At 36.3% G+C, this 14,277-nt stretch overlaps 1 protein-coding gene across 21 annotated transcripts in view; it reads right to left on the bottom strand.

The window, feature by feature from the left end:
* Positions 1-14,277, bottom strand: part of TRPM3 (transient receptor potential cation channel subfamily M member 3) — a gene marked incomplete at its 5' end in the record, with an annotated part of 803,286 nt that overhangs the window by 239,201 nt on the left and 549,808 nt on the right. For all 21 annotated transcript variants that reach the window (XM_082843093.1, XM_082843094.1, XM_082843098.1 and 18 more), the window contains 2 exons: positions 1,150-1,274; positions 4,392-4,605. In XM_082843093.1, the coding sequence (XP_082699219.1) occupies positions 1,150-1,274; positions 4,392-4,605 (339 nt within the window). The remainder of the gene's footprint in view (positions 1-1,149; positions 1,275-4,391; positions 4,606-14,277) is intronic.

Genomic DNA, 14,277 nt, shown 5'->3' with positions numbered 1-14,277 from the left:
ATTCAAAGTATTTTGCATTGCATTTTAAAAAATTGCACATACTGTGTTGCACTGAAATAAGATGGTTTCATTATACTGCAACACAATAGAAGAAGCAGTTTAGGACCAGTTACTTCTCAACCTCTTTGATTAAAAAAAAAAATTTTTTTTTTTTTGACTCTGACAGACTTCATGTTACTTACAGAGAACTGCGAAGCACATTTATTACTCTATGGCAGGCCTTGATTGGGAATGGAGGATTGTATTGATCTGATATAGAGAAGCATTGATAAATAATTAATTGCTAAAATTATTGGGGACAAAAGAAATAAATAATGCATGGCAATCTGTGTACATAGTCTAACTCATACCAGTGGAATTTTGGAAAGTATTACATAAGGGAAAAAGTCTGGTTGTTAGTAGGAGAGAAAAACCCTAGAAGGTAGGTGGGGAATGACCTGTTTGTGGTTTTAAACAAACGAAAAAGAGACCCTGGAAATAAGACAGTGACTCAGAAAAAATAGGACCAAATTCTCTCTGGCAAAACTGTTGATTGATTGGTCAGTGTGTGGCTCCTGACATCAGAACAGGAAAGAGAGGTTAACAACCTGCTGAGTTTGGTCAAGGGCTTCTGAGTAGCTCCAGAGCAGGAAATAAAGATCCCAACTGTGTCACTCCTCACCCAAGCATTTAGCAAAAGAAAGGCCAACCAGGGAAGCCACAAGTTTGAATGGAAAGAATCTCCCTCTGTAGCCTCCTGTCCTAGGTGAAGGGCACTCAAATAAAGAAGCTGGAGACCTGGGGTGAGGAAAGTCCTCATTTTATGTATCAGTCAATGAATTCAAGCTGTTAATTAATCTTAACATAACTGTGCCAAGAGCACTTGCAAAATTTGATGGGTGATAAAAGACCATTGCTTGATTCAAACCAAGAGGGTAGTTGATAAATCTTACTTAGGACCTTTCCTAATCCTAAGAACTGACACGGAGTTCACATAGATAGATTCTGGAAAATAAATAGTCTCCCATAACTATTCCTAACATCAGTTTCATTTTGGGAGGTGGGGACTGACAGAGTAATCCAGTATGCATAGTTTGAATTCTAATTTTATTTTACTCTTTTGATATCACCTCTATGAGAAGTCACATACAGGGAGCTCCCAGGACTTACATCTCTTCCAATCAGGTCCTCCTGGTTTTCCACAATTCCCCAAGGGGCGATACCTATGGTACATATCTTCCCTCGAGACTTAGATGCATGGTCCTTCAAGGCATCTCCAACATGACGAATAACACCTAAGAGGAAAAAGAGAAGTATTACTCTTGCCTTTTAAAGCAATTACTTTCCATTGATCTAAAGGAAATTGTGGTAACTGTTTTTCCTAAGATTAAATGCACTGAATATAAAGTTTTGACACATTTCTACACGAACTTCACATGTTCAGGAGAGAACATAAACTTGCAGCTCTAATGCCAGATACATTTGCTGGACTTGTATATGAACTCTAGTAATACATTTCTTATTCTATCTCATATGAAAAAAAAGATGTATACAATATCTATAAAAAGAATAAATACAGGGACTTCCCTGGTGGTCCAGTGGTTAGGACTCTGCACTTCCACTGCAAGGGCCATGGGTTCGATCCCTGGTCAGGGAACTAAGATCCTGCAAGCCGCGTGGCCAAAATAATAATAAAACTTCATTTAAAAAAAAAGAATAAATACGATACTTTAAACTTAGAGAATCTTTTCTTGTATTATAAGTATAATGATGTGTTACTATAACTAAGTACTAATACCATGACAATATCCTATAAAAAGCATCATAAATAATATTATATTAAATCTATACCACAGTCTGTGTATGAGTTAGGGTCAGCAAATAGAGTAATTACTTAGTTCAGATTTTGTTAATCTTGATTTCAACTTCTTATTTATGGACACATAATGTGGAGACCCTGCTTGTAAAGAAAATGTTGACATATTCTGTGGAAAATTTATGTTAAAAATACATAAATACACCTTCTTAGACATCATTCTAATTATTTTCCTCTTCTGTCATAATGGCCTTCCCATCACCACGCCTTTCCTCACCATAGTTAAGAGTGAGAAAATTCAGTTTACAAGATGGTAGGGAACTACCTTTTATCTTTTAATAAACCATTTAAATAAGATATAATTTCTAATCTTTTAACTTCTCTCTCAAGTGATCATTTTTATAGAAAATATAAAATACATTCTCTAAGAAAAGATGCTTCCATTTATACTTTAAGGAAAATTCCACCCATTCTTCAAGGAAAAACTCACACCTAGTTCCATCTCCTATATGAAAGCTGAGTTGGATTTGATTTCTTCTCCATTTGAACAGGGTTGCAGTTTGTATATTTTGAATAGTTCAATATGTCACTGAACATATTCTTCTTTGGTTCATCATCACATGTGAGGATGTCTCTGCTCAGAGTAAACTCATTTAGGGGAAGGTTGGAGATCAGCGTCTTACTCTCTTCAGGTGCCAGCACAGAGCGAGGGCTCAGGAACTGGGCACCACTGAACTAACTAAGCACACAAAACACACCAGGCAATTTAATCACAGGAGACAACAGACATGTGTGAACAACTCAATTCTGAAATATTCATAAGATCAAACAGAAAGAGCCTCCTTTAAAAAAAATCAAACAACAGAGTAGTGTAAATAGCCACTAATCCATGCTGAGCTGTGCTGGGAGCATTGGGAAGCATATCAATTTCACTTACTATCTCATCTATGGATCTTCTAAGAGAAAGTACTGATAAAGAAAACCAAATACAAGAGTGAAGGTGTGAATATTAGTGTTAAGTTTTTTCCTATTTATATGCAAAACTCATTTGGGGTCCAGTCCTGGACAAGAAGGTTAACTTCATGGTAGCCCCTCCCTCCATCTGCCACAATTCCGCCTTCACCTTTTACCCAAGCTGAGTGTTCAATCGAACACACTTTGAGTGTTGGATTGAACTCTATGCCTGGAGAGAGGCAGAGGTGAACTCTTTGGTTTACAACATTTACGCTGTTAATTCTTCTTTTGATATTGGATGCATTTCACAAAAGAAGAAAAACAATAAACAATGTTCCAAGTTCCCCCAAACAGAAGATTGGTAAGCATTTCTTTTAGAAACCTTTGAGTTGATCTCCACAGGAGATGCAGGTTATGCCAGGAAAGCAAAAGACTGAATAATTATAGGCAAATGATGCCTGTTAAACTGTGAGTGAAAGTTGGAGCTTAAAGCCTGAACAGCCACGAAATAAAACTGCTCTGTAGATATTTGATCATCACAAAGTAAACAGTAAAGAGCTGGCTGAGCAGGTCATTCTAAGATCATGTCACTATACAGACTGAGTCAGGGTTTCACATGACAACGATGGGCACGGCCAATATGCAGATTTTGCTGTGTAAATGAACCTATATTGTTGTGAGCTGAATGTTCACAACTTCTAGGTATGGAGGAGACTTCTGAGTGCAGGTCTCACTCAGATATCATCTAAACTACAAACAAATGAATAAACAACATTGAGATACATTTTATTTAAAACTAGTTGGTCCAGGGTTATGTTCAGCATGTCCCACTAACTTCAAAGGTGTCCACATGCGCAGACTTTGAGTCTTGAAACAAGTCTGAATTAATTTACTGCAGCATTACCTGTCTCTTCCAATTGGCACTTCTGACTCAGGCTGGGGAAATACATCAAAACATTTACAGCATCCGTTCCATTATCTGCTGCACATTCATAATGTTCTGCAGATAAGCACTTAACTCTAAGTGGGTTTGTAAGAATTGATTTGACAGCTTGCCTGGATCACAATATAGAAACTCATTTGGCAGGTAGAAAAAACTGCTTGGAGTTCAGAGTGGGGTGTGTCTTCTGTTGGTGCAGAGTTGATTCAATGAAATACTTTAAATAATAAACACATGTTACTCCAGACTTTGCTGTCACCCCAGATGGAAAGGGCATTCTGCAAACTCTAAAGCTATTTGCATCAAACTTAAAATCACTTAAAGAACAGAGTCTCCAATTTAGAGCAAAAGTTATTCCTTAAAAAATTACTGGATGTCTATTTGGCAAATTGAGGTATTGAAAATATCCTGTGAAATTCCACTAGTCGTGTTTATAAATTCTGTAGAGTCGAGTATTAAATATCCCAATCTGTTTCTTAAGTGTAAATAATTCTTCTTGGTTGAGAAATGACAGTACAGTTATCATTTAGGTAGAGGAAGGAGAGAGACTCAGTGAAAGGAGCAATAACCAGCAGGTGTGGACACACAGGTGTAGGGGCTGAGGTGGGGGAATGTAAATATATTTAACCTCAGGAGAAAATGACCTTAGTCACAACATTCTCGTGGCCTTATGTTGTCCTTCTCTGTCCCACTTCCAATTACCTGTGTTAACACCTCCAGTGAATATCCATGCTCCAGTTGTCATGGCTGCTTTGATGAGACCTTTCCCAAAGACTTGCTTGAGTTTTGGCTGGAGTTCAAAGTTCTGTAGGCCCCCATGAACTGAGATGAGAAGCTTGGGAAGCTCCAACTGCCATTCCTTGGTCATCAGGTGTAGGAGGAGATCAGGTTTTGTATCGAAAGATACTCGTACGTACTAGAAGAAGGACGACCATTGATTAGGGAGACAGGGCAGGGCTGACTGTGGCTGCTTATCTGATTGCAATGATATGTATAGTTACTTGAAGAAAACGTCTTATAAAAACTAGATTTTTTAAAAGGGGCAAATCAATTGCTTTACCAAAAGAGCCTTCTAGACAAAGGGATTCACCATTTTAAAAGATTTTCTTGAAATTCTGAATGACTACAAATTTTTAAATTATTTAACTTTCTAAAATGCAGTGTAAACACAACTTTCCCTGGGATGGGTTCTTTGCTCAAAGGAAATCGTATTTATATTTTACCAACCTTAAAATTTGTGCAACAGTTCAAATGTTGCTAACATTTTCAATATAAATAATCCCTCTATACCAACTGGACCTAGATATGACTGTTTCTGTGACCCTATTATTTTGAGAGGTTTTGAAAAATTCTACAATTCTACATAATGTAACAAGAATTTTAAAATATGGTAACAGCTGATTATATTTATTTAAATCTAAAAATAACTGCATACCAAATGTTTTCTTTATCTTTCAAAGAAAAGTGACAGAAGTCATTCCAATTATTTTTGTAGAATAGTTGAAAAAAATTGAAGTGCATAGCAGATATCAAGGTATTACCAGATGCAACTGGAAATAAAGTTATGATAAGTATATATAAATAAAATGCTATAAATACATATAATGATAAACATCTATATAACTATATATATATACACACACACATACTCATTTAGGCCTTTAATTATATAAATATTACATTTCTAGCTGGAAACAACTGGAATATTGGGCAAATGCACCTGAAAGCCTTTTGAAATGTATTGCTGAGCTGGCATTAAAAGAGAGAATATTCAGATAGCTAAACAAAGTAGAAGCTGGAATCTCAGGAGGTAAGGAAATACCAAAGCAAGCTTTGGCCTTGAGGCTTTCTCCTGAATCCTGGAAGACCATGAGCATCTGCTTTGGTAGCTTAATGCAGTATGGGGGTGCCTAGGTGCCTAAGGAGAGACCCCACATAAAGCTGGGATACTTCAAAGGGCTCCACTCTCAAGCGTAAGGAAGAAAAATAAATAAGGCTGATGGTCAGAAGAATAGAGCAAGGAAACTTGCCTGCCTCAACCTTGATTCTCAGCAGATGGGAAAAAAAAAATTCTCCTCTGGTTATTTATAAACAAAAGTGGGTCCTCATACAGGTTCTGGTTCACATTCACACTCTCAGTGTGGTTTGAGAAACGTCAGAGTATTTAATATAAGATGGTTCTGGTGGGGTAATGGCTCCAGATAACTCTCAGAAGTAAATGCAAATTCTCTGTGGAGGAATACATCATCAATCCAGGTCTCAAATAATTCCCATGGGAAAATAAGCATTTCATTGTAAAAAAATAAAATCACAAATTACAAAAGGAAGTAAAGCAACATGAATGAGAACCAAAAGACAACGGATAGCAGAATAAGATCCTCAAAGATACTGAAATGTTCAGAGAGAGAATATGAAATAGCTACATTTAATATGTTAAAAAACATAAATGAGAAAATTGAACATATGAATAAAGAACAAGTGATTATAAAAAATGATCACATACATTTGAAAAAGAGTAAAAAAGAGAACTTCTAGAAATTAAAATATAACAATTTAAATGAAAAATACAGGGGATAAATGAAACTACAGATCAGACATGTTAACTATAGATCCAGAAAAATAAGCCAGATGCAGCCTAGAAAAACAGAGGAATTGAAAACATAGAAGAAAATTTGAGAATTTTAGAAGACGCAATCAGAATTCTAGATAGAAATAAAAGAGATAATGTGGAAGAGGCAATACTTGAAGAGATATTGGTTGGGAATTTCTCAGAATTACTAAAAGATACTAATTCTCAGATTCAAGAAGCTCAATGAATCCCAAGCAAGATAAATAAAAAGAAACCCCACGCACAGATACCTCATAGAGAACACCAAAGGGTAGGGGGAAAAGCCTTCAAAAGGAGCTAGAAAAAAAGACAGATTACCTACAAAGAAACAGTCATTAGACTGATGGCTTACTTTCAACAGCAACAATGGATGCCAGAACAGTGTCTTCAATTTGCAAAGAGAAATTATCTGTCAGTGTAGAATTCAGCAAAAATATCTTTCCAAAATGAGAGCATATTATAGACATTTTTAGACTACCAAAACTGAGAATTTACTTCTAGCAGACTTCACTGAAGGAAATTTTAAGATATATGTAGCAGGCAGAAGTTACATGATCCCAGATGGATGATGTGAGATACAAGAAAGAATGGTAAACAAAGATATTAGCACATACAGGGTAAATCTTAAAAAGCACTGGTTGTAAAATATAAAATGATAATAGTGTCTAATATATGGTGGAAAGGGATAGAACTAAAGCACTGGATAATATAGCATATAAATTAGGGAGTAGTAATTAGAGTCAAAGCATTCTAAAGTCTATATATTATGTGGGAGAGAAAAGTTTTAATTTTGGAATTTGTGAAGTATTAATGTTGAAGTTGCATAACCACAAAAAGAATAGACTTGCATGTAATCATACAAACATATGCTTTTGGATGTATAAATAAAAAAGGTTATGCAGGAGATGACAATTTATTGTAATATTTTTTGGATCGGGGAGACCCCACTGTTGCAAAAACCTTAAAAATTATATGTCAATTCTTTTGTTAAAGTATATTTTAAATATATTTAGCAGAAATGTGAGGCACAAACATACAAAATATCAAAGTAGCTTGATAAATTAAGCTGCATAATCAAGAAATACAGAAGAGCTAAAGTTTCTCATACACATATACTAGAAATCCAAAGAAGTGTTAGAATCTAACAAGCTGGTTCTATATTGATTTAATCTACTCAGCAAAAATCAATTCCAGAATGGAAAGAGCATAAAGGTTGGCAATTTTAGCTAAGTACATTATATCAAAAGAATTATATCACTTATTTTACATTTGGTAGTGTATAAAATAAGTGATATAATAGCTAATGGGAAGCAATTGCATAGCACAGGGAGATCAGCTCGGTGCTTTGTGACCACCTAGAGGGGTGGGATAGGGAGGGTGGGAGGGAGGTGCAAGAGGGAGGGGATATGGGGATATCTGTATACATACAGCTGATTCACTCTGTTATACAGCAGAAACTAAGACACCATTGTAAAGCAATTATACTCCAATAAAGATGTTAAAAAAAAGAATTATATTACTTATATCAATAGAATTTAACTAGAGTTTACAATGTGGGAAACCGCATATTTTGTACACGAACTCTCATGTAGAGGGCAAGAACTTTCAGATATCAGCAGAAATCTTCAACAACAACATGTGCTTTTTTTGGAATTTGTGAAGTATTAATGTTGAAGTTGCATAACCACAAGAAGAATAGACTTGCATGTAATCATACAAACATATGCTTTCGGATGTATAAATAAAAAAGGTTATGCAGGAGATGACAATTTATTGTCCAGCCTTGGGGCTGGAGAAAGGGTACTGCAGTGGTAGAAGCAAACACAAGTGTTTCTTAAATAAAAGCTTTTAAAATCATCTATTGTTATATTTATTATCTCATTGAGTGACTGTTTATAAGAAAGCTATCTATATAATGAATGCTATAAAAAAAAGAATAAAATGTTTTCTGTGCCCCTACACTGAACTTATGCTACTTAAGTAGTTAAAATTTGATAGCTTTACTAGATTAAATTTATACCATTTTGAATAATTCTAGAAAGGGATATTTAGTAAAATAAACTAGAACTGAGACTCACAAGGCTTCCAAACTATACAAACCAAGAATGTTCATTGTGGAAGATGCTAAGAAACTGCTTCTCAAATTATTCAGTAACTTTATTTCAGTATCACTTTCTTATTCCTTCAAAAAACCCCAACTAAATAAGAATCCATATTCTTCTAAGGTGAGATATAAATTACACTTCTAAATACAGAAAAACATCTAAAGTATAAAAATCCTTCTAAAATTAAAAAATCCTTCTAAAATCCCCTTGCAAGCCTAGATAGTGGTTCCTAAAATTTCTGAAGAACTGTAAAGCTGTAGTCCCAATGATTAGAGAAGGCTTACATGAGAACAGTAAAATGTTTTGAAAAACAAGAAAAGTCGTGTGATTATGGCTTTTGGAACTTCAAGATGCCTCACTGAGCAATCCTACCTGCACGTTTCATTTAGCCAGGTAAATAATGTGAGATTCTGAGCCACAGGTAGTGTCTGGGAACAGACACACATACATTACTAATTAACTCAATGTGAAAAGATATGGCAATCATACTAAATCACTACAGAGATTGTGTAATAATTTTAGTATGTGTAACCTAGCTAAATAACATATTATGGTGATCTAGTGGGTAAGACTCCACGCTCCCAATGCAGATCCCACATGCTAGCAATGAAGATATTGCACACGTCGCAACTAAGACCTGGCACAGCCAAAATAAAATTAAATAAATAAATAAATAAATAATATTAAAAAATAACATATTATGGAGTTCAATTATTTATGGTAATTAGTAATAATAATTCTAATGCATTTTTTAGGAATAAGTCTCACTTGGTAAATAATTCTCTTTGGGGCTTCTAAAGTTACAACTTACCAATAAGGGACCCAATTTACTGATCATGTAAGCAGTTCACTGGAAAGTGACCAACAAATCTAGTGAATATGTTAAAATTCCTTTTGAACTAGCTTCATCTTTTTCCTAGCTAGGAAACGAAGAAAAGCTTGCTGGTGATCACGAAACACTTGTTACTCACTTAATAAGTGCTCCAGTGGGGGAATGAATGAATGACCTTAGATCACCTTGTCCCTGGTTCTCTGTCTTACAGACGAACAAACAGAGGTATTCAGTGTCTGGCCTGTGTAAGGTCATGTTGCTCATAGGCTCTCTATGCATATTTCTCTCTACTCTCAATTTCTTAACTACTGAGAAAAAACCCCAAACCTACAATCAAATCCCTTGTGTTCCAGGTACATACATACTGTGTGCTTTACATGCATCATTTCATGGACTCCTCCCACTTACGAGGTTGGTGGCATCCACATTTACGGGGGACAGGAAAGAACAGTAAGTTCAACAGCTGTTAAGTGGTGATGACAGGATTCACACCCCAGGTCTGTCTGACTCCAGGTCCTTGCTCTTGACCTCAAAAACATAAATGCCTCCTCTCTCCTTACTTCTCCTTTTCCTTCACTTACAACCAAGCAGTCTGCGAGTCCTAACGATCCATTTCTCAAATGGTGCTCTCATCCAGGCCTTTCCTCCTATTGCTTCAGTTGTTATTTTAAGAATAAATAAGAATGCTCTTTACTAGGATGTCATTTTGGGTTGTGGCAACAGTCCTACTGGTTCCTCTAACCCTGTGTTCTCAATGAGACACTAACAGGCAGATTTCTTTCCCCAATTCCTTTTTGATCATATTATTTCTCAATTCAAATAGTTACATCATACATAAACTCCCATTCTGCCTGTCATGGTCCCCACAATTTGGCCTTACCCTACTCATTTAAGAGGCGTTCCCCCGCTTCTCTCTGTATTTGGCTAATGTTATTCCCCAAGTCCTAGAAAACCGAGTCCCTCCCCTTTCATCTACATAAATCATTCTTGTCTTTCAAGGGCTCTTATTGACTGCTCCTTGGAATGCAAGCTCATGTTGACTCAATATAACTCTCAGTCAAACCCAGTCTAATATATATTTTTTTCCTGTTGTGTCTTGTTTGTGTCAGTTTTATCTCCCTATTTGCAAGATCTTTGAGTGGAGGGATCATGTTTGGTCTGACCTATGATTTTGGATAAGCCTTTCAGTACTGGCTATGATGTAGTTACAATCTTAGAAATAAAAGGGAGTCTAGAAATATCTTAGCAATCATGGGAACTAGAAATACTCTATTTCAGTTCTTCTGCTTTACAGATGACACTGAGACCCAGGGAAGGTGAGTGACTGGGAGTCAGAATTAGTTATCTAGTAATTAACCACTCACCTAACCCATTATTAAAGCTACTGTTACACTGAAAACTCTAGGTTGAGCTGTGCTTCTCAAACTTTAACATGCAAAACTCACCCAGGGGACCTCAAAAATGCAGGTTCTGATTCAGTAGGTATGAGGTGGGACTTGAGGTTTTGCATTTCTAACTAGCTCCCCAGGGACCACAGGAGTAGCAAGGATTACAACTCTTCCCCAGACCAAAGATTCTAAGTGGTCTGTCTAGCGTTTATCACTGGGCCTGAGGGAAGAAAGAACACTCAATATTTTACACAAAAATCAAAGAGAAGAATGGAGGAAATAATGGAAAATTACTCAGGCCATGAGAAGTAGGAAAGTGCAGCCACTGATAAGCTACTCAATTTCAACTACCTAATTTTTTTTCACCAGGACTAATTCTTATACAAAGGAACACATGATTAATGACAGCCCACCCCTGATATCCAGAAACTGATAAATAACATAAATACTGGGTGTCCCTGTTCCTTTAATGTCGGCCATTATTTTAGATTTATTTTTTCCTTCTCTTGGAGAATAAAAGATTTTTTAAAAAAAGGAAGCATTTAAACGAATCAATTTGTTACTTTTTGTATGTTATTGTTTAGCAGCTCAAGGAAACAGTTTAGGGATAAGAGGATAATTAAAACTAAGGGATAAAATGATACTTTATGATTACCTGGAGATTTCAATTCTTAAATTATATTCTTATACCCATAAGAATCAGGTTATTCAGTAATTCTCCCAGTGCTTGTAATATAACAGTTAACTCAGGTGCTGAATCAGCAGCTTCAAGGTCATAAATGGTTGTACCCAGAGCAATTAATCAATTCCTGCTCAAAGGTCAATGTGATTTGAAATTAGGAGCTATTCTGGTTGTCAAGAGAAGCAATTTTGACTGTCCACTTGTGAGCTCATTAATTGCCAAGGGATCACCTTACAAATAACAAGAAATCTTCCTAATGTGTATATTAAATTTTGTTACCTGGGCAGTACTCTGATGTGGTGATGTGTGCTCCTATTTGCAGGTTTCCCAATCACGTGTGGCATCACACTCTAGCAACAGTTACAGTACTGGCACTGTAAGTCACTTGATCAGTTTGAGACCCTCTCTTGTAAAATAAGGGTGATCCTGACCACCACACAGAACACTAAAGATTAAATTCTGGGAAATGCCTGGAACGTTAGAAAAATCAGTATATGTAAATTGGATAAGAGTTACAAGCACTCACATTATAAATGACTTCTGCATACAACAGGATCCAGATAACTTGCCATTAGCTCTTTAATGTCCCCTTCGAAGCAGCCCTTTGTTTCTCAACTCTGAGCTATCAGAGGAGTGACTGGTGCAAGTTATAAAAAGTACCTGTCCAGAGGGAAAATGTTACCTCTGTCTGGCTACCTATCCTATCCTTCTCCCTCATGCCCTTAGCTCCTTACTTTTAATTTCTAGAAATAAATTGAGCTCAAATGAGTTACCCATGCCTGCACTGCGACCATTAGTGCCCCTGCCTGGCAGCAGAAAGCCTGTGTGATGAGCTAATGAGATTCAGAAGAGCATCTAAAGAATGTACTGTATAAAATAGAAGTTAGCTCTACTTGAAATAGTACTATTTGATCTATTCTTAGGTGCTTTGGAGGCCAATGCATACAAGCATGATTTTCACAAAAACACGTACTTTGAATTCCAAACCGCAAACTTACAAATGAAATTTTGCAAGTGAGACTATAAGAGCAAACTAGAGCTTTTCTTTTGTTCGAATGGCAGAGGGCTTTGGTAGCTAAAACTCTTGAGTTTTTGCTTCTTCCAGTTGCTAAATTTATTTTTGTTTAGGAGGTGATTTCACTGCAGTTTTTTCTAAAGCCACTCTAACCTGCCTCATCATTAGAAATGTTACTATTCACTTGTCAAAGTAGAACTCAACCTTACTATGGCCTCACTGCATTAAACTGGTAGAGAGGTGTCACAAACCAGACAGTATCCTTCCCTTTACAACACCCAGGGCGGGTGAAGGCTGGAAAGTGGAGAAGCAGCCATCACTACTTAGAATAGGCTGGGGTTGTTTAATTTAAAATAATAATAATCTTCCTTTGGTATTCTGATCTTGACTTGCTGTGGAGCAATTTGTCTCTGATAATTACTCTGTCACCTTTTCAGCCCTAAATTTTTACTCACATCATTTTGCCCAGCTTTTTAAATGAAAAGGGAAGATATTTACAGAACAATAAATCTGGTTGCACTCTAGGAAATGGTAAATGACAAATCTTTCTAACTCTCACTGTGAAGCCATCTTTAATTTGGGGAAATAACCAATTGGTATATTTCAGTAGTACTTTTTCTGAGTAATGGAACTACTATAGCTAAATTTACTTTAACAGTATTTTCAATGCCTTTCTTCTGAGCCTGTAGTGGGAATTTGTCCCATTTTCCTTTCTGTTGAGATCTGTGACAAGCATCATTTCATTTTCTAATTCTCTGTAGCCCCATTTTAAATGAGTATTTTAAATTAAAGTTGTGGCCAAGGAGAATATGTTGCATCAGACTGCTGAGACCATTTTGCTGATATTAGCTTTCCAAGTCCATGGAGCCGTTGGTTTTGCACCAAATGTTTAATGCTTATGGTGGTTTAATGTATGCAAAAGTTCCCTAGAAAGAAAATATGTGGAATGCAAATGTAAGGTGTCACTGTTATTGGATTCCTAGTTTGATGACCCACAAAACTTTGGGACTGAAAATGCCATTGTAATTTATTCTATATTGTTTTTGTGGTTCTTCAATGTTAGATAACAGGTGCTTCCAGGTGATGGATGCTGATAAGCCAAAGCTAAAGGTTTAGAAATAATATAAAACTTCACTGAGCATATGACCTAGTTGCAGGGGTACTCTATGAATTTTCTGCCAGAATTGCTTTTGTATAAAATTTTCTAGAACAAGATGAGTTTCTTGAGGAATGTCGGTTCTTCCTTCCCTATAGGTCTGTGACTGAGATCAGAAGTTGAAGTGATATTGATACATTCTAGTTTTATTCCCAGCTTCAGAAAGGCTTTCCAAAGGTACTGCCAGTCTAATGGTCTAGAGATTTCAAGGTGGCAACTGGAAAGCAACAGAGCAATTACAAAACCCCTCAAAAACCATACCATGCTATATAAAGCTTCTTAGTTAGCTATAGTCCAGTGATTAGCTATTTTGTTTTGTGAACTGGGATTTATTTAATGTATTTTGTGCATGTCAGTCAGTGATTCCCAGATCAAATCTGTATAATGCAAAGAAAGATAATTTTTAAAAAATCAGATTTAATCCTAAAGCATTTTAAGAGTATAAGGTTGTAGACGTCATGCAGCTGACAGCCTCCCCACCTGCCTGAGTATCTCCTCAGTTTTACCTACTCTCTCTCACACACTCTCTGGTAATGCTCAGAGAAGGCGGCTTACATCCCGGCTGACTCAATCAACAGTTACAGCTCTAAGTGTGAAAATGAAGCACAGGGGTAATTCTCTAAGTTATACAAAAACTGTAATAAGGGGCTCAACCTGATCTAATAAGCTGAGTAAACAGCAAGGGAAAACCCAAAGAGAATTATGTGGGTGACTTGAGAAGTTTAAATACAAGTCCTTAATTAGGTTATACTTACCTGGTCTATAAGTCAGCTCAGCATTAACTGGAAGAGATGATTAGTAA

This window comes from Leucopleurus acutus (genome assembly GCF_964270905.1).
Source record: "Leucopleurus acutus genome assembly, chromosome: 7".
NCBI classification, from domain to species: Eukaryota; Metazoa; Chordata; class Mammalia; order Artiodactyla; family Delphinidae; genus Leucopleurus; species Leucopleurus acutus.
This window is presented reverse-complemented; position numbering and strand designations above follow the sequence as displayed.